The sequence below is a fragment of the Otolemur garnettii genome, unplaced genomic scaffold (genome assembly GCF_000181295.1).
Source record: "Otolemur garnettii isolate 467f Iridium unplaced genomic scaffold, OtoGar3 scaffold00295, whole genome shotgun sequence".
Taxonomy (NCBI): domain Eukaryota; kingdom Metazoa; phylum Chordata; class Mammalia; order Primates; family Galagidae; genus Otolemur; species Otolemur garnettii.
The window spans coordinates 585,184-611,029 of record NW_003852690.1 but is presented as its reverse complement, the minus strand read 5'-3'; the positions used below and the strand labels follow the sequence as shown (position 1 = coordinate 611,029).

General features: G+C 38.7%; 1 protein-coding gene across 3 annotated transcripts in view; it reads left to right on the top strand.

The window, feature by feature from the left end:
• Positions 1 to 25,846, top strand: part of PHKA1 (phosphorylase kinase regulatory subunit alpha 1) — a 404,208-nt gene that overhangs the window by 205,607 nt on the left and 172,755 nt on the right. For all 3 annotated transcript variants that reach the window (XM_003803354.3, XM_003803353.3, XM_012813746.2), the window contains exon 18: positions 17,362 to 17,528. In XM_003803354.3, the coding sequence (XP_003803402.1) occupies positions 17,362 to 17,528 (167 nt within the window). The remainder of the gene's footprint in view (positions 1 to 17,361; positions 17,529 to 25,846) is intronic.

The window sequence follows — 25,846 nt, the reverse complement described above, 5'->3', positions numbered from 1 at the left end:
TATCTATTTTATTTACCTTTATAAAAACCCAACTTTTTGATTTATTGATCTGTTCTATAATCCTTTTATTTTCAATTTCATTTAATTCTGCTTTAATTTTGGTTATTTCTTTTCTTCTGCTGGGTTTGGGATTGGAATGTTCTTCCTTTTCCAGTTTCTTAAGATCCCATTAAGTTGTTAACTTCCTCTCTTTCTGTTCTCTTGAGGAAGGCTTGCAATGCTATAAATTTCCCTATTAGGACTGCCTCTGTGGTATCCCAGTGGTTCTGATAACTAGTGTCTTCATTATTGTTTTGTTCTAAAAATTTGGTAATTTCCTTCTTGATCTCATCTCTGACACATCTATTATTCAGCATAAGGTTATTTAGCTTCCATATTTTTGTACAAGACTGCAAATTCCTGTTGTTACTGAGTTCAACTTTTATTCCATGATGGTCCGGAAGATGCATGGAATAATTTCTATTCTTTTAAATTTACTGAGGTTAGACTTCCGACCTAAGATGTGATCAATTTTGGAATATGTTCCATGGAGTGATGAGAAAAATGTGTATTCAATTTTCTTAGGGTGAAAAGTTCTGTAGATATCTATCAGGTCCAAAAGTTGAATAGTTAAATTTAAATCTAAAGTTTCTTTGCTAAGCTTCTTATTGGAGGAGCTCTCCAACACTGCCAAAGGAGTGTTGAAATCTCCAATTATGATCGAGCTGGGAGAGATCAAGTTGCTCATGTGAGTTAGAGTCTCTTTTATAAATTGAGGTGCATTCTGGTTGGGTGCATAGATATTGATAATTGACATCTCCTCATGTTGAGTATTGCCCTTAACAAATATAAAGTGACCATCTTTATCTTTGGTTACTTCTGTTGGTTTAAAATCTATTGTATCTGCCAATAAAATTGCAACACTTGCTTTTTTCTGTTTTCCATTAGCCTGGAATATAGATGATCATCCCTTCACTCTGAGTCTATTTTTGTCTTTTAAGGTAAACTGGGATTCTTATATACAGCATATGTCCAGTCTGAGTTTCTGTATCCAATCAGTCAGTCTGTGCCTTTTTAAAGGACAGTTTAAGCCATTCACATTGATTAATATTAATGATAAGCCTGGTAAAATTTTGGGTATCAAGTTGCTTGAATGTCTAGTGGACATTTTTAATCCTTTTACCACTGTGGAAGTTGTAATGTGATCAAAAGTCTCTGAGTGAGTTTACTTTTATGGTGGAGGATTGCACTGGTCATTATGGAGGATAGGTCTGAGAATTTCCTTGAGAGTTGGTTGTTATGGCAAATTTCTTCAATATGTGGATGTCATTAAAGTATTTAATTTCTCCATCAAAGATGAAACTCAGTTTAGCTGGATACAGTATCCTGGGTTGGAAGTTGTTTTGTTTTAGGAGATTAAAAGTTGATGACTACCTTCTTCAAGCCTGAAAGTTTATAGCAGAGAGATCTGTGGTCATTCTAATATTCTTCCCCCTGTAGGTTATGGTTTTCTTATGTATACAACAGATGTCTTGTCTAAGTTTCTGTATCCAATCAGCCAATCTGTGCCTGTTTAAAGGAAAATTTAAGCCATTCACATTAATTGAAATTATTGATAAGCCTGGTAAAATTTTGGGCATTGAGTTTCTCAAAGGTCCAATAGACATTTTTAATCCTTTTTGCCGTTGTGGAAGTTGGAATTTGATCAAAAGTTTCTGAGTGAGTTTACTTTTATGGTGGAGGATTGGACTGGTCATTATAGAGGATAGGTTTGAGAATTTCCTGGAGAGCTGGTTTAGTTATAGCAAATTTCTTCAACATGTGAATGTCATTAAAGTATTTAATTTCTCCATCATAGATGAAACTCAGTTTCTCTGGATACAGGATCCTGGGTTGAAAGTTATTTTGTTTAAGGAGATTAAAAGTTGATGACCATTCTCTTCTAGCCTGAAAGGTTTTAGCTGAGAGATCTGCAGTCATCCTAATAGTCTTGCCCTTGTAGGTTATGGTTTTCTTACGTCTGACTGCTTTTAGAATTTTCTCTTTTTTCTTAACTTTAGTGACATTAATTATGACATGTCTGGGTGATGTCTTGTTTGTGTTGAGTCGTGCTGGGATTATCAAACTATCTCCTACCTGAATTTCAGAATCTCTTCGCATGTCTGGAAAGTTCTCTTTCATGATTTCATGAAGAAGAGCCTCTGTGTTTTGTGAAGCAACTTCATCGCTTTCAGGGATTCCTATAAGGTGAATATTAGTTTTCTTGAAATTATCTGAGAGCTCTCTCACAGAAAGATCCATTTTTGCTCTCCATTTCTTTTGATCTTTGCACTCCAGGTCTTGTTCAAAAGCTTTGTCTTCAAAATCAGAGATCCTTGCTTCTGCCTGTTCCACTCTGTCATGGAGGGATTCCACCATATCTTTCAGATCCTTGAGGGCTGTAACCTCTTGTCTCAGTGTTTCAAAATCTTTGATCATTTTATCTTTGAAATCGTTGAATTCTTGAGACATCTTTTGAATAATTTCTTGAGATATCTTTAAATAATTTCTTGAAATTCTAATTCCCTCTTTTCTTCCATTCTGTTAATCTTATTTGCTATCCACATTCTGAACTCTATTTCTGACATCTTACCCATCTCTTTATCAGTGGAGTCTTTAATTACTTCTGCGTCATTTTTCCTTGGGGGAGTTGATCTACTCTGGTTATTCAAGTTGCCAGAGTTTTTCCACTGATTCCGCCCCATGTTGAGTTTACCTGGTTTGGAGACTTTATCAGAACCATTCAGTCAGTGGCTTCTTCTGGTTGCCCAGAGGGACAGGGCGTGTCTGTTGTCTTCTCTCAGTTCTCGGTTGCTGGGGCAACGAGGGTGCAGTGGAATGGCAGCAGCTGCTCTGGAGCGTGCGTAGCCACATCAGACCTCATTCGGTTTGCCTGGGTGTCCGGGGGGCAGGAAACTGGCAGCATCTGTATCAGTCCTAGTTTTGCTCCACCAGAGTGACCAGGGGAGGGGGTAGGGGGACTACAGCAGTGGTGCGAGGCGCTCGCGCAGCCGGGTCAGTCCTAGTTCAGCCCCACCACAGTTACCAAGGAACAGGTGAATGACAGCAGCTGAGCAGAGGAGTGGCTGAATCAGTCCTACTTCCACCCTACCCGGGCAACGGGGGGGGGGGGCAGAGCAGGGGAACAGTGGCAGCTGGATCACTCCTCTTTCAGCCCCACTGGTGTGTCCGGGGGGCAGGAAAATAGCAGCAGCTGGATCAATCCTAGTTCAGCCCCACCAGGGCCACTAGGGGGCAGGGGAATGGCAGCAGCCAGATTAGTCCTAGTTTGGTTGCACCGGGGCAACTGGGGGGAAGAGGAACGGCAGTAGCTGGATCAATCCTTGAACAGCCCCTCTGGGGCACCTGGAGGAGGCACAGGAATAGCTGCAGTTGTGCGGGGAACACGCGCAGCCAGGTCAGTCCTAGTTTGGTCCCGCCAGGGCAACCAGGGGATAGGGGAATTGCTGTGCCTAGATCAGTCCCATTTCAGCCCCACCAGAGCAACTGGGGGGCAGAGGAACAGCAGCAGTGTTGCAGGGCACGTGTGCGACCAGATCAGTCCTAGTTCATCCTGCTGGGGCAACCGTGGGTCAGGGGAACAGCAGAAGCTGGATTAGTCCTAGTTCACCCCCACTGGGGCAACCATGGGGGCAGGGAAATGGGGAGTAGAGGACTCCTCCACTGCCACCTGTTGGATGCACGCAGCACTAGCTAGCTGATTTGGTCCCTCCCCTCGCGGGAGCCTGGAGTAGGAAACTCCTCTGCTGCTGTCCACGGGACACCCGTGGCTCTATCAAACAGTTCTGGGCCCACCCGGAGCAGGAGCCTGGAGTGTGGAGCAGGGATCTCCTGTGCTGCCTGTGGGGCACACCTGGCTCTAGCAAGTAGTTCTGTGACTGCCCGGAGCTGGGGGCTCCTCTGTGGCTACCCGCCGCCTGTGGAAGGCATGTGGCTCTAGCAAACAGTTCTCAGGCCTGCTTTGTACCTGTATTTGTGTTCTTAAATGCTCTTACTTGGATTTACAGCTTGCTGGGCCTGACCAGAGTGGGGGACTCCTCTGCTGACCCCCGCGGGGCGCACATGTCTCTAGCAAGCAGTTTTGGGCCTGCCCAGAATGGAGGTCTCCTCTGCACCTGACCACAGGACACGCTCGGCTCTAGCAAGCAGTTCTGGGCCCACCTGGTGCAGGGATTCCTCCGCCACTGCCTTCGGGGCATGCGTGGCTCTAGCAAGCCGTTCTAGGTCTGCCTGAAATGGAGAGCTCCTCCACAGCTGCCCACCGGACACACACTGATCTAGCAAGCCAATCTGGGCTTGCCCAGAGCAGGGGACACCTTCACTGCTGCCTGCAGGGTCGCGTGGCTCTTGCAAGCAGTTCTGGGCCCACCCACAGCGGTAGCCTCCTCTGCCGGCCCTTGTGGGGTGTGCGGGGCTCTACAAAGCAATTCTGGGCCGCCCGAAGTGGGGTACTACTGTGCCAGCCCCCACAGGGCACCTGTGGCTATATCAAGCAGTTTTGGGCCCACCCAGAGAGGAGCACCCGTGGGACATGTGCGGCTCTAGCAAGCAGTTCTGGGCCTGCCCCTAGTTGGGGACTCCTCTGCCACTTCCCCAAGGGGTGCACCTGGCTCTAGCAAGAAGTTCTGAGCCTACCTGGAGTGGGGGACTCCTGCATTGCCCCTGCAGGGTGTGTGTGGCTCTAGCAAGCAGTTACGGGCCCACCAGGAGCTGTGGGCGCTTCCTGCACCAACTGCGGCACATGTGGCTCTATCAGCAGAGGACTTCGCCGCTGCCGCTGGTGGTGGATTTTGTACATTTTGATTGTATTTCTGGAGTCACAGCTCACCTCAGCAAAGTTGTTGTGGATTCTTCAATCTTCTCTCTTTGCTCAGCTCCAAACCATCAGCTTACTTGCCAGACTTCTGTCCTTTAAGTCTCCTTCTGGATGGGAGCCTCTGTGGGAAGCTAGGTGCAGTCCACCATCTTGGCTCCTCCCCCTCCAAGTATTCTTTTGAGAAAACGGTACTGGACTTCATTGAATGCCTTTTCTTCATCTATTGAGAGAATCATATGGTCTTTCTTTTTGTTTTTGTTTAAGAATTAATTAGTTTTTTATTAAATCATACCTTTGCACATTGATGCAATTATGGCTTGAAATGTTTCGGCTTAAAGGTCTGCAGTTATTCTGATATTTCTCTGTTTGTAGGCGATGCTTTTCTTACATCTGGCTGCTTGCAGAATTTTCTCCTTCATCTTAACTTAGGCAAATTTAATCACAATGTGTCTAGAAGATGCTTTATTTGGATTGAGTCTTGCTGGGGTTCTGAAACTGTCTGCTATCTGAAGTTCTGTATCTCTTGCAATGTTTGGGAAATTCTCCTCCAAAATCTCTTGGAGTAGAGCATCTGTACCTTTAGGACCGTCGTCTTCTCCTTTGGGAATTTCTATAAGACAAATGTTTGATCTTTTGAAGTAATCCCACAACTCTCTTGGAATGATCAGTTTTTGCTCTCCATTTGTCTACCTCATTCAGTGTTTGGGAACATTCCAAAGCTTTGTCCTCATTTTCAGAGATCCTTTCTTCTGCCTGGTCAACTATTAGTGAGAGATTCTACTGTGTTTTGGAGCTCCTCAACTAACTTTTTTGTTTCCTTGAGCTCTGGTATCTCTTTTCTCATTATGTCCATATCTTTGGTGACTTGGGCTTTGAATTCATTAATTTCTTGAGACAACTTTAGAACTACTCTTTGGAATTCAATTTCCATCTTTTTTTCCACTCCATTTATCTTTTTTTGCAATTCATATTCTGAATTCAGTTTCTGACATTGCTGCCATTTGTCTATGCATGGCATCTCCAGTTGTATCTCCTTTGTCATTTCTTGGCAGGGGGGTGATCTACTCTGGTTATTCATGTTGCCAGAGTTATTCTGTTGGGTCTGCATCATGTTTATTTTCTATTATTTGGTTATTAAAACTGGTAGGGCGATTGAATTGGGGTCCCCAGGTAGTAGAGATAGCCCCTTACCAAAGCTCTAGGCTTTGTAATTGTGGCTTATTTCCTAAAATATTACAAAGGCCTCTTTCAGAGTTTTGGCTCGAGACTCTGAGGACCTACTTGGTGAGATAGTGCCGGTTAGCTCTGTTTTGATATCAGCCAACCTCTACCCTATCCTAAGAAACCACTCTATTAGATTTAAATCATGACCGTAAAGAGATACAAACAGCTGCGGCACCCAGCCCTCACCCTTAAATTCTTTTCCACTACAGAACTTCAAAGGTCAATCTAAGAATGTCCCAGAGCAGACAGCCTCCTGACATGGGTTCTAATAAAATTGTCTCCGGCAGTGCAAACCCTGCCCAACAGAGAGGGATTCAAGGACAATTCAAAGCAAAGGCATTCAAAGCACAATTGGAGCCAGGGATCAACACTCCTGCCTGCCAGACTCAGTCCACACTATTGTCTGCTTCTCTGCTCACAGGCCCAGCTGGAGCCATGGTAATGCCCCCAGCTCACTGGTCTCAGTCCACACACAGCTAGACTCTGGAGTAGTGCCTTCCAAACATGTTGGAGGTAGGGGACCACACCCCCTCTTGCCAGTCTGAGTCCACTGCCTGGCAAGCCTCTGTTTGCAGGTTCTGTTGGAGTCAGAGCACCAGGCCTGCCCTCTGGTCTCAGTCCACACACAGGTAACCTCTGCTTGCCAGACCAGTTGGAGTCAGGGGACCATGCCCTGCTTGCCAGTCTCTCAGGACAAAACCAAACACTCTGTGCTCTGCAGGGAGCAGAACTTCAGACCGCCATTCCAGGGTGAAAGGGTGGAATGGGAGTTTGGACTTGTGGGGGAAAATATCTGTTTAATTTTAAGCTGGCAGGGTGGTGTCTAAGTTTATAACTGGGACCTCTCTGGAGAAAGAGACCTGGAGTTTAGTGGCTCTCTCCAGTGAGGTAAAATGAGAGGTGTTTTGTTCCCTGCTTGTTTGTGGATAGTCTGCCGGCAGGCCTCCTGTTTGAGAGAGGGGTCTCCCGTCCTCTAGTCAATAGGCTTTGTACCTATAATTTGTTTTCTTTAATGCTCTTCCTTGGAGTTACAGCTTGCTGAACTTCTTTCTTGACTCAGCTCCCCATCTTTCGCTTCTTAGAGTCTGATTCTGTCCAGTTTTTCTTCCTTTGCTCAGGAGCCTCTGATGTGGGTTGCTACCCCTTGGCCATCTTCCCAGAATTCCCCTGGTCTTTGTTTTTTATTTCATTTGGTGAATTATGGTATGAAATCTTCTGGTCCAAGGCTTTTCTTTTTTGGAAGATTTTGTATTGTTGGAATTTTAGTGCTTGAACTAAGTGTATTCAAAATTTCTAATTCTTTCTGGTTGAGTTCAGCATGGTGGTGTGTTTCTAGTTATTGATCCATTTCCTCTACATTTTCAAATTTCTGGGCATAGAGTTTTTAGAAGCAATGGTTAAGCATCTTTTGTATTTCTGTGGTAGCTGTTGTTATTTCCCCTTTTCTGTTTCTGACTAAGGTGTTACAGATCTTACTTTTCTGTTTCCATTTATTCTGGCCAAGGGATTATCAATTTTTTTAATCTTTTCAAAGATCTAAATTTGTTTAACTGATCTTCCAAATTATTCTTCTGTTCTCAATTTCATTTCATTCTACTCGGATTTTGGTTATTGCTTTTCTTTTGCTGTGTTTGGGATTGGATTTTGTTCCTCCTATCCAAGTTGGTTGAAATGGTCTATTAGCTTGTTGGCTTGCTCTCTTTCTGTTTTCTGGACAAAAATATCAAATACTGTAAATTTGCCTCTTAGGACTGCCTTTACCATATCCCAACAGGTTTTGATGGCTTGAAGTTTCATTATTATGTTTTTGAGAAATCTAATGAATTCCCTCACAATCTTGTCCTTAACCCAGATGTCGTTCAGCATGATATTATTTAGTTTCCTTGACTTTATGTGTGCATGAAGATTTCTGTTAGTGTTGAGTTAAAGTTTATTCCATCATGGTCTAAGAAAATACAAAGAATAATTTTTATTATTTATTCTAATTTATTCTAATTTATTATCTTTTAAATTTGTTGAGGTTATATTTTTGCCCTAAGATATGATCTGTTTTCAAGGGTAATTTGTGGGCTGAAGCAGCTTTCTAGTTTTTTGTATGTGGACTTCTAATATAATAAATTTCCCTCTTAGGACTGCTTTGCAGTATCCCAGTTTTTGATAGCTTTTGGCTTCATTGTCATTGTGTTGCAGGAATCTAATGATTTCCTTCTTTAACACCTCCTTGACCCAATTGTCATTCAGCATAAGGTTGTTTAGTTTCCATGCTTTTATGTGGGGATAAAGGTTTCTGTTGGAGTTGAGTTTCACCTTTATTCCTTTGTGTTCCAAAAAGATACAAAGTATAATTTTAATTTTGTTAATTTTATTGAGTTTGATTTGTGTCCCAGGTTATGATCTATATTGGAACATGATCCATGGGCCTGCAAGAAGAATGTATACTCATTAGCTTTAGGATGGTATATTCTTTATTTGTGTATTAAGCCCAATTGTCCTAGGGTCACATTTATGTCCTTTGTTTATTTAATTTCTGTTCAGAGGAACTGTCTTGTTCTCAGAGGGATGTTAAAGTCCCCACCTCTTATGGTTTTGTAGGATATCATATTGTTGAGATGAGTTAGGATTTGTCCAGATATCTGGGTGTATATATATATATATATATATATGATTGAAATGTTCTCTTTTTGCATTGTTTCCTTAAACAGTATATAATGACTATCTTTGCCTTTCTTTTGTTGCTTTAAATTTACTTGTATCTGAAAATATAATTGCCACCCTTCCTTTATTCTGATTTCTATTTACCTGAAGTATTGTTTTCTAACCATTCACCCTGAGTCTTTTTCTGCCCCTTGAAGTTAGATGTGTTTACTGAAGACAACATGGATGGTTTATGCTTTTTTTATCCAGTCAGCCAGCCTGTGCCACTTCAGTTGGGAATTGAAATCATTCATATTTGTTGAGAGAATAGATAAGTATGGTGGAGTTCTGTTCATCTTATTTTTGAAGATACAATGCTTAGTTTTATCCATTGTGCTATTGTGAAAGCTAGGTTTTGTCCTTTAGTTTTGGGGTGTCTACTTTACTGGAGGTCCATTGTGATGGTCAGTGTGAAAAATGACTGAGTATTTCTGTCAGAGCTGGTCTTGTGGGAAAATGCTCACAATGTTTGTGTGTCAATAACAGATTTAATTTCTTCATCAAACTTTGAGTTAGATTAGTAGGATACAGAATCCTGGGCTAAGAATTGTTTTGTTTAAGTTTAAAGGTAGATGACAACACTTTTCTGTCTTAAAATTTTCACCTGAAAAGTCTGCTGTCACCTAATAGATCTGGCCCTATGGATCAATTGCTTCTTGCTTCTGGCTCCTTGTTGAATTTTCTCTTTCAATTTGACCTTGGCCAGGTTTATTAGATTGTGTCTAGGAGATGCTCTGTTTGTTATGAGATGAACCAGGATTCGATATCTATCTAAAAGGAATGTGTCTGAGTCTTTGATGATTCTTGGAAATTTTCATTTATGATATCCTCCAATAGGACTTCCATACATTTGGTTAGATCTTCTCCATCCCAGATACTTAGAATTCATATGTTTGCATGTTTCATGAAGTCCCATAATTTTCTAAGAGATTTCTCTGCTTTTACTCTATTCTTTTCTACTACTCCAAATGCCTTAGTTAGCTCAAGAGCCTTTTTCTCTAGCTTGAGATTCTTTTTTTGCATGTTCAAATCTGTTATTGACACTTTCTACTGCATCTTTAAGTTTCCTGAATGACTCCTTCAATTCCTTAAGCTCTGGTATACCCTTTCTAATTTTATCATGTCTTCCATTCTCTTCTCAGACCAATTTTTCAATTTCCTTTAGGTGGTTTTCCACTTTTCCTTCAATTTCCTTCATTACTCTCACCATCCATACTCTAAATTCCTTTACTGTCATTTCCAATATCACTTTATATGTTGGATCCTCTGTAGTAGCTACCTTGTGATCCCTTAGGGGGGTTAATCTGTTCTGGTTTTACATGTTGTCAGAATTTTTTTGTTGTTCCTCCTTATGTGTGTTTTCTCCTTGTTTTCTTCCTTCCCCTACTTCTTCCTCTCACTTCCTTCTCCTTAATTTTGCCTGTCTCTGTGCTTGGGTATTGCAGTGGCCTTTTTGTACAGGGACAAAATGAAACAAAGATTAAAAATCATAAAGAGACAAAATAAAGAAAAAGAAAAAAGGTGAAAGAAAAAGTGAAGAAAGAAGAGAAAAAGAATGAATAGAGACAAATAGGAATAATAGTGGTGGTCAGCAGGGCACATTGACCCACACTTGCTATTTTAGATTTCCATTGTGCTGGAGCAGGTGGACCTCCAGATGCCAGTATCTCCTTCCCATCCTGAGGAAAAGAAAGACTTCACCTTCACTTAATATAGAAGAAAATCAGTGATGTGTCACATTGGGGACCTACCAATACAGTCCTTTAGAAGGCCAAAGCTAGAAAGAGGCCATAGCTCATGGGTTCATCGCCTCCTTAGCCATGGCAATGCCATGACACCTCAGCCCAGGCCTCAGAGCAAAGCTTTGCCCTTTAAGTATAATACAGAATGAAACAGAAGAAAACAGACTAGTAAAAAAAAGAAAAGTAAAATAAAATAAGAAAAATAGAAGGATATATTGGTTGTCCTTTGAGAAATTTATGATGGAAAGATGAGAAAAGTAAAAAAAAAAAAGATCTATAAAAAGAAATAAAAGAGAGAAGTATAAAAGAAATAGAGGGGAAAAGGTAGAAAAAAACGTAACAAAGATGGAAACCTTTATATTGAAGAAAATAAAAATGAAAAAATAATAACAAAAAAAGAAAAAACCAAAGAAGAAAAAATAAAGCTCGCTCTATATATACATACATATACACACACAAGCATATTTACACACAAACAGATATATATGTATTTTGCAATATATTGCCCAGGCAGCAGGTGATACTCCAAAAGGAAAGAAAAAAGGCATATATATTTCAATATATTGCCTGGACACCAGTCGCATTCCAGGATTAGGAGACAGAAAACAAGCATGCTGTTTTTGCTGTGTATTATGGGGGTAAGATGCCACTATGTAGTTGCCCTGGAGACCCAGTCCTATCTCTCTAATTTAGTCGACCTCCATCAGGGTGTGGTCCGTTTGTTAGCATCCAATCCCCACAGGGTTGAAAGCCTGAATCTCTCACTGCACTTCTTAGGAGACATGCCTCAACCTTCCAGACAGTTTTACTTGGCCACAAAGTGGTCTGTCTGGGGCTGCAGGATCCACAGAACTCACCCTAAGGGGGGCCACCTGAGCTCAGCAGGTACCCCAGAGACAGGCATGTGCTGGGACTCTCTAGGCTATTTCTCCCCGGCATCCCTCCCACAATGGTGACATCCTGCTGAGAGCAAATCCCAGAGTTCAAACCCACCTGGCAGTCCAAACACAGCTTCTGGGCACTATTCAAGTTTGCTCATTTACTCAGGCACTCCCCAAGGCCACTCTAGAAAACTCCCAAGTCCATAAAAGCATCAGGATAGGCCTTCCCTAACTAGCTATCAGCCAAAAGGCTGGCCGGCCTCCACACACAACCAGGCATCCCCCTTCTGTGCTGGTCTTCCACTGTTCATGACCTCCTTCTTGGCTCCTGGAGTCCCCCACTGTCTCACTGTGCCCCTGGAAAAATGTTTCTGGGCAGAAAAATCCAGCCAGAGATAGCTAAAGTTCATACTCCCTGATCTCATTGAGAATGGCTGATGAGATATTTCTAGTCCACCATCTTGTCTGAAGTTCTCAGTAAGATATTTTGAGAGAGAAAGAGAACATATGCTCATGCAATAGTGAACATGAGAGTGAGCACATGCAATTCACATAACTTTATTATAGTATATTGTTCTGTTTTATTATTGTCATTAATCTCTTACCTTGCCTAATTGATGAATTAAAATTTATATCTTGGGAAGTATTCCTTCTTTTTCTATACTTTAGAAAACGTTGTATAATATAGGTATTAGTTCCTCTTGAAAGATTTGATAGAATTCAGATGTGAAGCCATCTGGTCCTATAATATATAATGTTTTCCAAAGTATAGAAAAAGAAGGAATACTTCCAAACACATTCTATGAAGCAAATATCACCCTGATACCCAAAATAGGAAAGAACCCAACAAAGAAAGAAAATTATAGACCAATATCATTAATGAATATCGATGCAAAAATTTTCAGTAAGATCTTAGCAAACAGAATTCAACAACACATCAAAAAAATTATATACCATGATCAAGTTGGTTTTATTCCAGGATTACAGGGTTGATTCAACATACACAAATCTATAAATATAATATATTACATCAATAAGATTTAAAAAAAAAAAGACCATATGATTCCCTCAGTTGATGCAGAAAAAGCCTTTGATAATATCCAGCATCCTGTCATGATCAGAATTCTTAAGAAATTAGGCAGAGAAGGGACATTTCTTAAAATGATAGAGGCCATCTACAGCAAACCCACAGCCAATATCATACTGAATGGTGATTGAAAACATTTCCACTCAGATGAGGAATGAGGCAAGGATGCCCACTGTCTCCACTGCTATTCAACATAGTAATGGAAGTCTTGGCCATCTCAATCAGGAAAGAGAAGGTGATCAAGGGTATCCAAATAGGGTCAGAGGAGATCAAACTGTCACTCTTTGCTGATGATATGACCCTATACCTGGAAAATCCCAGGGACTCAACTTCAAAACTCTTAAAAGTGCTCAAGGAATACAGCATCATCTCAGGATACAAAATCAATACTTACAAGTCAGTAGCTTTTATGTACGCCAACAATAGTGAAGCTGAGAAAACAATCAAGGACTCTATTCCTTTTACTATAGTGCCAAAGAAGATGAAGTATCTGGGAATTTACCTAACAAAGGACGTGAAATATTTCTATAAGGAGAACTATGAAACTCTGAGAAAAGAAATAGCTGAAAATGTTAACAAATGGAAAAACATACCATGCTCATGGCTGGGAAGAGTCAACATTGTTATAATGTCCATGCTACCCAAAGCAATCTACAGATTTAATGCAGTCCCTATTAAAGAACCATTGTCATACTTAAAAGAACTTGAAAAAATAGTACTTTGTTTTATATGGAACTAGAAAAAACCTTGAATAGCAAATACATTGCTCAGAAATAAGAACAAATCAGGAGGTATCACATTACCAGACTTCAGGCTATACTATAAATCTAAAGTGATCAAAACAGCATGGTACTGGCACAAAAACAGAGCAGTAGATTTATGGAACAAAATAGAGAACCAAGAGATGAACCCAGCTACTTATCACTATTTGATCTTCAAGAAGCCTATCAAAAATATTCAGTGAAGGAAAGACTCCCTATTTAACAAATGGTGCTGGGTGAACTGGCTGGTGACCTGTAGAAGACTGAAACTGGACCCCCACTTTTTACCATTAACAAAAATTGATTCTCACTGGATAAAAGATTTAAATTTAAGACATGAAACTATAAAAATACTAGAAGAGATTGCAGGGAAAACACTTGAAGAAATTGGCCTGGTAGAATATTTTATGAGGAGGACCCCCCTGGGCAATTGAAGCAACACCAAAAATACATTACTGGGATCTGGTCAAACTAAAAAGCTTTTGCACAGCCAAAAACACAGTAAGTAAAGCAAACAGACAACCTTCAGAATGGGAGAAGATTTTTAGAGGTTATGCTTCTGACAAAGGTTTGATAACTAGAATCTATAGAGAACTCAAACTAATAAATAAGAAAAGAACAAATAACTCCATTTCTATGTGGGCAAGAGACTTGAACAAAAATTCCTCTGATGAAGACAGGCTAGTGGCCTACAAGCACATGAAAAAATGCTCATTGTCCATAATCATCAGAGAAATGCAAATCAAAACCACTTTGAGATATCATCTAACTCAAGGAATATTAGCCCACATCATAAAATCCCAAAACTACAGATGTTGGTGTGGATGTGGAGAGAAGGGAACACTTCTACACCGCTGATTGGAACACTTCTACATGACCTTTTTGGAAAGAATTTTGGAGAACATTCAAGGAACTAAAAGTAGACCTACTGTTCAATCCTGCAATTCCTCTACAAGATATATACCCAGATGATCAAAAATCATTTTACAACAAAGACATTTGCACCAGAATGTTTATTGCAGGTATATTCATAATACCCGAGACATGGAAACAGTCAAAATGCCCCTTGACCCATGAATACATTAACAAATTGTGGTATATGTACACCATGGAATACTATGCAGCCATAAAAGAGATGGAGATTTTACATCTTTTATATTTACCTGGATGGAGCTGGAACATATTCTTCTTAGTAAAGTATCTCAAGAATGGAAAAATGTACACAGCTATGATTTAATAAAAAAAAATTTTAAAAAGAATGGAAAAAAAAGTATCCAATGTACTCAATACTACTATGAAATCAACATATAACCACTTACGCACTCATATGAATGGCAAAACATAACTATAGTCCATAAAGTAGAAGAGAAAAGGAGAGAGAGGGGAGGGGAGGGGAGATATGGGAGGTGGAAGGGTGTCTGAGGGGACCTCACCTAATTTGCATGATGCAATGATACATTTATTTCAAAACTATTAAGAAATGAGTATAATTGTGAAGGATTGATGGATGTGTTACTAAGTTCAATGTAAGCATTTCAGATTGTAAATCGAAGCAATACCCTAAAACCCATAAATGCATCAATCTACAAAGTTATGATTTAATAAAAAATTATTAAAAAATAAAATAGAACTTATGATAGCTATGTGTGTATAAGAAAAAACATAGTAATTATGGTTTGGTACTATGCGCAATTTCATGCATCCACTGTGGTCTTAGAATGTGTCCCCCATGGATAAGGGGAAAGTACTGTATTTTCAACAACATGATTCTACCCCAGTTAGAAAACTGGTGTGCGATAGATCAAATCAAGGAATTTAATGTTGTAGAGGAAGGCTGGAAGTTTTTTCCACCCTGTTTTTACCTGTATCAAAGCATAAGGTAGAAAAAAAAATCACAAAACTGAAAAATAAAAATGGATCAGAAAATTTAAAACTTAAAGGTTTCTGAATTATTCAATTCTGCCTACTTTTCCTTTCTTTTCGTAAGTTATTTCAAAAAATCTCAAGCTTACACCTTGCAAAAGTATGACTGAATATCCATATACCTTTTCTGAAGATTTGCCTATTTTTAACATTTTATCCCACTGCATATTCTTTTTCCTCCCTTTCCTCCCTTCTTACCTTTCCTTGTTTACCTTCTCTAGACTCTTTCCCTCATGTACCTACACATATATTCACTGTATATGATATATATGCACATATGTATATGCTTTTTTGCTAAGTCAGCCATAGGCATCAAGACTCTTCACCCCTAAATACTGTAGTTTCTGTTGTCTAGGACAAGTGAATTATCATATATAACTACAATATAATCATTATACTTAGGAAATTTAATATTGATATAACACCTAATATCTAATATAGAGTATATATTCAAAATTACCCAATTGTCTCAATAATGTTTTTCCACAACTTCTTTTCCTCAATCTAGGATCTGATCAAAAGTCACGTTAGCATGTACTTGTTATCTCTCTTTGGTGTCTTTTAACTAGAATAGTTCTCCAGCCTTTTGTTAATCGTTCATGACAGTTTTCATTACATTTTTGAAAAATACAATCCAGTTATTTTGCATAATGTCTTTTCAATTTGTATTTGTCTGATTGTTTTCTCATGATTAGATTCAGTCTGTATGCTTTTGGCTGAGATGTTACCCATGTTATGTTGGGTCCTTGTTTTAATTTATGTTCCATAAGACAGTAACTATCCCTTCAATGATTAGGAGAGACACAGATAGAAATTAAAGATATTAATACTTAGATGTCCTGGGGGTAGAGGGAGATTGGGTACATGGCATGACTGGAGGGCACAGGCATGGAAGGCAGGGAGTAAATAGAAAGAGTAACAGAGAGACCCATGGGCTAATGCCTTTACTGGGGTCCAAGACTTCATCCAAACAGATTTTCCATAGGGAATTTTAATTGATAGGTATAAAGCAAGAAAACATGTATTCCAGGAAGTTACTGTGGCACATCAGCACAGTTCCTGTGGGATATTGGGATCAGTAGGGCCAGTAAAGTAGGTTGTAACTAGCTATTGCATAGAGAGGTAGTTACTAGGAGGAAGTTATATAAGACAGATATCTTGATCGACTGTATTGAGAAACTGAGGGAGATGTACAAACTGAAAACTGTCTCAAGGATGACTAAGCCCTGCTTTTGTTATGAGAAAGTTAAATTTATATTCAAAAAGGATACCTGAAAAACATAAAATTCTAAGATTTACTATAATCTTTCTCAGATCATCATAGCAAGAGCCATATTAGATTGGTTTTATCACGTTATTGATGATACTAACCTTGATAACTTGGTGAAAGTGCTGTCTTCCAGGTTTCTCCTTATTCTTTCTTCTACAGTCTTTGAAAAAATGACGTTTGCTTCCATTAATTAATGTATCAAACAATTATTACTAATATCAGTAAAATGGTGTTACTGTGTTTCTGTCATTCTGTGCACATTTATTACTTAAAATTGTTAAAAAATTTTCTCTTCCCCATTGTATTTTGTAGCTTAGTATAAGTATAGATTTATAGATTCTTATTTTATTCAATATGTCATTCAGTTAATTTCAATGCTTAAAGTATCTAAGGTCTGGCCATTGGTAACCCTTCAAACTGGATTCTTCAGAAAATTAGTATTGGTGACTTTTCTTTTGAGTGTTGTAATTGGCTTCATAAGCATGGGAGGGTATGGTTTATAATCTACCATGATTTATAAAATTTTCAAGTGCCATATTTTATGTTCAAAATGGTCTTTGGGGGTATTTGTTTAATGACTTATCTTCATTCTCTCCTGGCTTCTCTAGTAGTCAATGCAAATGTTTGCCAGATGTTTATCATAGTTAGCAATATAGTATATGGTAGTTAAAGAGAGCAAAACTGACCTACTTGTAGACTGTTAACCCATAATTTTAGCCTTTATTAACATAATCCACTAACCATTTAAGATGTACACTATGGCTAGAGTGCTGTAAACTTTTACTTTTACAAAATTTATATTAATGTATGAACTTTAGTAATGCCCCAGAAAAACATGCTAGGTATCCTCTTATCACTAAGATTGTGTTATTTTAAAAAGTATCTCCCTAATTTTCTGTTTTCTATACACCTTGTAATTGTCAGGATTCAAACAGGTAAATTGTCAGAGTTTTTAACAACATCTTGCCGCACACATTTGAGTTTCATGGATCCTGGACCTGAGGGTAAGCTATACAGTGAAGATTATGAGGACAACTATGATGAACTGGAACCTGGCAATTGGATGACTGACTATGATTCAACCTATAATGGTAAGGACGCTTCAGAACGTACTGGCCTGGCTGGAACAAAAAAATACAAAATAATTTTTAAATTCATACTTAATGATGCATGCTGCCATCAATCTTATAGTGTAGTAGCCTCACTCCTCTTTAATACACCTAGATTTCTACTTTTGTATGGCTTTACTCTTTACACCTTTACTGACATTTGGTTTCTGGTCTAATATCCCTGTCATTACTGTGGGCTATGGAGCTAAATTATCCTTTACTCAAGTTAGGGAAAATTTCTGTCCCAGGCATTTTAAGTGTCTGGTGATTTTGAAATGGGAAGAAGTAGTGAGTGAGAGATATTTATTCAAATATGTAGTAGGAAAATTATGTATATATAGGACTGCTTTTTGATATTAAAAAACATACAAATATGAAATTAAATTAGAGTGCTTTTTGTATAATATTAGAAGGCCATACCAGAATTTCTGGAGATGTCTGTGTAGTTTGAAAAGGCCTGTTTTTTGTATCTATTACTTTCATATTACAAAACAGACAAAGCACAAAAATGTTGAAATCTAACTGGCTGCTGGGAATACAAAGATGATATAGTCAGAAAGCATTGAATGAAGCAATGAAGCACATTAATTGAATATGACTGAGAAACGCTGCCTTAAAGTGTTAAAATACTAACCATGCTGGGCAAGCATTACATTATTTGAATCCCAAAATAGAAGGGGCAATGAGAGAATTGCTTTTCTAGATATCTAAAACATGCTTTGCCTGCTCTCATTGTCTGGGTTTGACTGCTGGACTGTATCATAAGACAAGAAAATTCTTTATCTTAAGAGTAACGTGTTACAAAAAAGAAAAAAAATAAATTTGCTTTCCTCAGTGGTACATCATCTCATGCAACACATTAGCAGCCAGAAGGACTGTTTTCTTGTTTGGGCTTGACATTTACTCACAAAGTACCACTTCATTCACTCTGTATTTGTTTTTCTAAGATCTAAAATAGTTTGTATTTGTTTGTTTGAAAAGTTTATTAAATACAAGGCTACTTACTGTTATCAATAATAACCAAAGTTATAATGTCTGTTTTTGCATAAAATAGTTTGAAAATTAGATAAGAATGATTATATATTGGGATTGTTGTGATTTTCATCTGTGGCACTCATTGCCTTGGATTACTTTCTAAAACATATCCCTCTGATGATATGTATTACTAAATTTGATATTATAGCATTCTGGGTCACTTTTCTCACTTCTGGATTTATACATCAGTGGTCTCACAATGGGCATGTTTATTGCTTGCCACCCCTTCTGTGGGTAAAAAGCTTCTCTCCATATTCTTCATAATCCTCCACTCAAGTATATAGATTATATCCAAGTTTAAAATCTTTGTCATTAGGATGTCACTGAATATGAATTGCGTTCTTACAAATCTTCTGGTTCCTGTTAGTCACATCAGAACATAGAAAAGACATCTGGAGAGAACAGTGAAGATCACAAAGCAGATGACTCATGACTCACTTAATAGACTTGGGCATTGATCCAGATAATATGCCTTTAAACTGTAAACATTGTGAATATTCGTATAAAGTGTGAAATGTTAAGAATCCACATGTATATATTTTTTCCTTTACCCATATTCAAAGATAATGTTATAGAAGGTGTATTGAGAAGGGGAGCCCAAGAGAATGGAGGTCAGTATTGATCTTCTATTCCTGAACCCTCAGAATCTAGTATGCCACCTGGTACACAGAGCCAATAAATATCTGGTGAGGGAACAGAGCAAAACAGTGGCTTAGAGACAGCTTCTTTACAGCTGTGTATAGTGAGATTGAGGAGAAAAGACTCTAAGCACCTCTGGTTGTGGGGTCTGCCCACAAATATCCCTTTGGGTGCACAGGGATGCAGCAGGACACTTCAAGATCCCAAGAGGAGGAGGGAAGCATAATGAAGTGGCTTGTACTTGCATTGGGGAAAAGGTCAGCTGGTGTGGCCACAGAGACTGCAGTTGTGGCAACAGTTTGCAGACAGAGAAGGCCTGCCCTGCAGGGTTTGGTTTTTCGTGAGGGGGGAGGAGGAGGGCCTGGACACTTGTTTGAGTTACATTGGGAGAGCTTAAGTAAGCAAGCAAGTGATTTTGAACTGCACACTTGGGCTGGGACTGAGCCACCAGGCTGAGCACAGCTTTCATTATTGGCTGCTGGCAGGATGCAGCTATTGTGGGAAGGCTGCCTTGCAGTCTCATCCCTCAGGGTCCTAGTGTGAGGCCACTTCTGGTGCACCTAATAATCAGGGCAGCCCCTCCTAAGGACATTTGACTGACACACTTTCCTGGGTGAGCCACTGCATAGCCAAGGGACATGGTTTGGAAAAGTCAAGGTGTGTCTATTAAGTGGACTGAAGAGAAATTCAGGCTCCCAATCCTATGGGGATTGAGGGCAAAGAAGTCAGGAAGATGGTCTCCTTGGCAAGACAGGGGGTTCTAGTGTCCATCTTATACAACTGTATCAGCATTTTGATTAGAATCCCCCACCCCAGAAGATCACCTGTTGCCCAGGCAATATACAAAAAGGTAGATAGTTTTGTTTTCCTTTCTAAAACATTTTTTCAACTATATTCCCCCTAGATTTTTCCTTTCCATTTTTTTACTTCTTTGTTCTCTTCTAATTATAATTTGTCATTATTTTCTTCTTTAATAATACAGACTTCATTTTTGCTAGTTTTTCTGCCTGCATTATTTTTCCCAAAAATTTATCCCTTAAGGGTTTTATGTTTGTTTTATTTTGATTTATGGTGTTTTTGTTTTTCTTCTCATTTCCTAGAGGTAGGGTCTGGTGTCTGCTCAGGCTGACAAAGATCTCTAGACCTTAAGGGACCCACTCAACCCAGCCCCACAGAGGTTCAGATTTGGGGGTGTGGGTCAAAGTACCCACTAATATTCATCTGTCTCTCTTTCTGTTCCTCCCTTCTTTTAGTCAATATTCTCTTTTACTCCTGCTCCCCTCTCCTCTTTATTTTCACTTTAGTTATCTTTTATCCTTTCTTGCTCTCCACTCTACTCTTCCCTTTAGTCCATTACCAAAAAGATATTTCAGCACCTTAGGTCAGAGACATGGTAACTTAAAAAGCAGGAGGAAGAGAAAGGGAAGAATAGGGCAAGGAAACAGATAAAAGAAAATACTCATGAAAAATAAAAAGTAGAGGGTGGTGCCTGTGGCTCAGAGGGTAGGGCACCAGCCCCATGTACCCATGGTAATGGGTTCAAACCCAGCCCTGGCCAAACTGCAACAAAAAACTAGCTGGGCATTGTGGCGACCACCTGTAGTCCCAGCTACTCAGGCGGCTGAGGCAAGAGAATCACCTAAGTCCAGGAGTTGGAGATTGCTGTGAGTTGTGTGGCGCCACAGCACTCTACCAAGGGCAATAAAGTGAGACTCTAACTCTACTAAAAATAAACCAAAAACATTTTCGCAATTGTAAATTGGGCTGCAATAAACAGCCTAGTACAAGTGTCTTTATAATAAAAGGTTTTTTTTTTTTTTCCTTCTGGATAGATGCCCAGTAATGGGATTGCAGGATTGAATGGGAGGTCTAGGTTAAGTTCTTTAAGGTTTCTCCATACTTCCTTCCAAAAAAAATGTATTAGTTTGCAGTCTCACCAGCAGTGCAAAAGCATTCCTTTCTCTCCACATCTGCACCAGCATCTGCAGTTTTGAGGTTTTTGTGATATAGGCCATTCTCACTGGAGTTAGATGATATTGCTAAAATGTGGAAACAGGCTAAATGTCCTTCAATCCAGCAATGGATTGGGAAGCTGTGGTATATGTATACCATGGAATATTATTCAGTCATCAAAAAATGGAGATTTTACAGCATTTGTACTAACCTGGATGGAAGTGGAACACATTATTCTTAGTGAAGCATCACAGGAATGGAGAAGAAAGAATCCAATGTATTCAACTTTGATATAAAGACAATTAATGACAATTAATGACACAGTGGGGCATGAGGGAAGGGGATACCCAACAGAGAAGCAGGGAGGGGGTGTGGACAAGGAAAAAAAATAAGAAAGAAATTAGTGACTAATTCTTATATAAATTGTATTTAATTTTAACCCAAGTACATTACTTAAACATTAATTTTTAATTCAACATGTGTAAGTGAAATATGTTTGTAATTTCTCCTTTATAGTAATATATTTTCTCCAATTTTAATATAAGTTGTATCCAGATTATGTAGAATGATTTTGAAGTATTCCTTTTCCTATTGTCTAAAATATTTGGGATGATCTGTTTGTTTTGAAATTATCTTTTACTTTTATTTATAAATATTAGTTGTCTATTTTTTAAGACTTTGGAAAAAATAATAAGAAGAAGTTAACGATCAAAGTATTCTATAATAGACATACTTCTATCTGACAATGTGAATGTTACTTTCTTTGTATTATTACTATTGTTATTGCTTAATATTTTGTTGCAGCAATTGTCTGATTTCTTTTCTGAATGTATTTATCTTCATTCGTTCTTTATGACGTTTTTGTTCTCAGTCCTTAATGTTAAATATTGTCATTGTCATTAAATTTAGCCTTTTTAATTCTGTAAAGGCAAAAGTGGAAACATAATATGCACATGTATAAGTAAGAAAAATTAATTTAAAAAAAAAAGAAGAAGAAAAAGAAACAGCAGAAAAATCTTGGCAAAATGAAAAACCAGAGCAGAGGAAATCCCCCACAAGGGATTACGATGTACCTACCACAGAGGATTCCACCTACAAAGAAATGTTAGATGTGACAGAAAGGGAAGATGGATGGTAAAAACAACAAAGGAAATTCCTAAGAAAGTTGAAAATAACCAAAAGGAAATCCAAAAAACATATTTAAATAAGAGATGAATGATATGAAGAACAAAAAAAGGATATAGTAGAGCTGAAGGAATTGAAGCAGTCAATTAGAGAACTTAAAGATGCAGTAGAAACTATCAGTAGCAGATTAGACCATGCAGACGAAAGAACCTCAGAGCTAGAAGATAAAGCTCTTGAGCTAACACAGGCAGTTTAAGGGACAGAAAAAGAGAGAAAGCAGAATGTTCACTGACTGAATTATGAGACTTCATGAAATGTTCAAACATACAAGTTACAGTTGTAGGTATCGAGAAGAGGAAGAATATCCCAGAGGAATGTAGGCCCTACTAGAGGACATCATAAATGAAAATTTCGATTTTCATCAAAGCATCACCAAAGATTCTGACACACTACTTTCAGAGGGATGTTGGACTCCAGGTGGTCTCAACTCAAACAGAACTTCTCCAAGACACATTGTCATGAACCTGTCCAAAATCAAGACAAAAGAGATGATTCTGCAAGCAGCCAGGAGTAAGCACCAATTGGCCTACAGGAGCAAATCCATTAGGGTGACTGTGAACTGCTCAAATGAAACCTTTTTTATTTTTATTGTTGAGGATTTATTGAGGGTACAAGAAACCAGGTTACACTGATTGCATTTGTTAGGTAAATGCCTCTTACAATCGTGCCTTGCCCCGAAAGGTGTGGCACACACCATGACCCCACCCCCCTTGCGCCTTCCCTCTCTCTGCTCTTCCTTTCCTCCACCCCTCCCTCTTTCTTTCTGGTTTGCTCTCCCCTTCCCCCACCTCTACCATGTCATTAATTGTCATTGTCCTCATATCAAAATTGAGTACATAGGATTCATGCTTCTCCATTCTTGTGATGCTTTACTAAGAATAATGTGTTCCACTCCCATCCAGGTTAATACAAAGGCTGTAAAGTCTCCATTTTTTTTAGTGGCTGATTGTTAATCTATTTCTCAGTTGATGAGCATTTAGGTTGTTTCCACATTTTGGTGATTGTAAATTGAGCTGCAGTAAACAGTCTAGTGCAAATGCTCTTATGATAAAAGGATTTCTTTCCTTCTGGGTAGATGCCCACTAATGGGATTGTAGGATCAAATGGGAGGTCCAGCTTGAGTTCTTTGAGGGTTCTCCATACTTCCTTGCAAAAAGGTTGTATTAGTTTGCAGTCCCACCATCAGTGTAAAAGTGTTCCTTTCTCTCCACAACCACACCAGCATCTGCAGTTTTGAGATTTTGTGATGTGGACCTTTCTTGCTGGAGTTAGATGGTATCTCAGAGTGGTTTTGATTTGCATTTCTTTAATAATTAGGAATGATGAGCATTTCTTCATATGTTAGCCATTTGTCTATCTTCTTTAGAGAAGGTTCTATTCATGTCTCTTGCCCATTGATATACGGTGTTGTTGGCTTTTTTGTGTGGATTAATTTGAGTTCTCTATAGATCCTAGTTATCAAGATTTTGTCTGATTCTAAATATGGAACTATCCTTTCCCATTGTGTAGGTTGTCTATTTGCTTTGGTGGTTGTCTCCATAGCTGTATAGAAGCTTTTCAGTTTCATTAAATCCCATTTGTTTATTTTTGTTGTTGTTGCAATTGCCACAGCAGTCTTCCAGTGTTTTTCCTATGCTTTATTTGAGGATTTCTATTGGTTTGTGCCTTAAATTTAAGTCCTTTATCCATCCTGAATCAATTTTTATAAGTGGAGAAAGGTTTGGGTCCAGTTTCAGTCTTTTACATGTGGATATCCAGTTCTCCAAGCACAATTTATGGAATAGGGAGTCTTTCCCCCAAGGTATGTTCTTGTTTGGTTTATCAAAGATTAGGTTGTTGTAAGATGTTAGTTTCATTTCTAGGTTTTCTATTTAATTCCAAATGTCTATGTCTCTATTTTTGTGCCAGTACCATGCTGTTTTAACCACTATGGCTTTGTAGTACAGCCTAAAATCTGGTATGCTGATGCCCCCAGCTTTGTTTTTATTACTAAGAACTGCCTTAGCTATACGGGTTTTTTCCTGGTTCCATACAAAACGCAGAGTCATTTTTTCCAAGTCTTGAAAGTACGATCTTGGTGTTTTAATAGGAATGGCGTTTAATTGGTAGATTGCTTTGGGAAGTATAGACATTTTAACAATGTTGATTCTTCCCAGCCATGAGCATGGTATGTTCTTCCATTTGCTAATATTTTCTGCTATTTCCTTTCTTAGGGTTTCATAATTTTTTTATAGAAGTCCTTCACCTATTTTGTTAGGTATATTCTTTGGTATTTCATTTTCTTCTAAGCTATGGTGAAGGGAGTTGTGTCCTTAGCCTCTCATCTTGACTGTTATTGCTGTATACAAAGACTACTGACTTGTAGACATTGATTTTATATCCTGAGCCATTACTGTATTTTTTGATGACTTCTAGGAGTCTTGGGGTTGAGTCTTTGGGGTTCTCTCAGTATAAGATTATATCATCAGCAAAGAAGGAGAGTTTGACCTCGTCTGCTCCCATTTACATGCCCTTTATTTCCTTGTCTTGCCTAATTGTTTTGGCTAGAACTTCCAGCACTATGTTTAATAGTACTAGTGACAGAGGAAAACCTTGTCTGGTTCCAGTTCTAAGAGAAAAAGCTTTCAGTTTTACTCTGTTCAGTAAAATATTAGCTGTGGGGTTGTCATAGATAGCTTCAATCAGTTTAAGAAATGTGTCATGTATGCCTATACTCTTCAGTGTTGTAATTAGAAAAGGATGCTGGATTTTACCTAATGCTTTTTCTGCATCTGTTGAGAGGAGCATATGGTCTTTGTTTTTGCTTCTGTTGATATGGTGGATAACGTTTATGAACTTGCATATATATTAAAACAGCCTTGTATCCCTGGGATGAAACCTACTTGATCATGATGTATGACATTTTTGGTGATAAGCTATAATCTATTGGGTAGGATTTTGTTGAGAATTTTTGCATCTATATTCATTAGTGGAATTGGTCTGAAATTCTCCTTTTTAGTTGGATCTTTTCCTGGTTTTGGTATCAGAGTGATGTTTGCTTCGTAGAACGTGTTGGAGAAGATTCCTCCCTCCTCAATTTTTTGGGATAATTTCTGCAGTTTAGGAATAAGCTCTTCCTTGAAGGTTTGATAGAATTCTGGTATGAAGCCATCCAGACCAGGGCATGTTTTTGTTGGAAGATTTTTTTATTGTTTCTTTAACTTCAGTGCTTGAAATTGGTCTGTTCAGGAGCTCTATTTCTTCCTGGCTAAGTCTAGAGAGAAGGTGTGATTCCAAATACTGATCCATTTCCTTCACATTGCCAAATTTCTGGTATAGAGTATCTAGTAGTATGCAGAGATGATCTTTTGTATCTCTGTGGCATCAATTGTTATTTCTCCTTTATCATTTCTGATTGAGGTTATTAGAGATTTTACTGTTTTTTTTCTAGTTAATCTGGCCAAAGGTTTATCTGTTTTATTTATTTTTTCCAAAAAGCAACTCCTTGT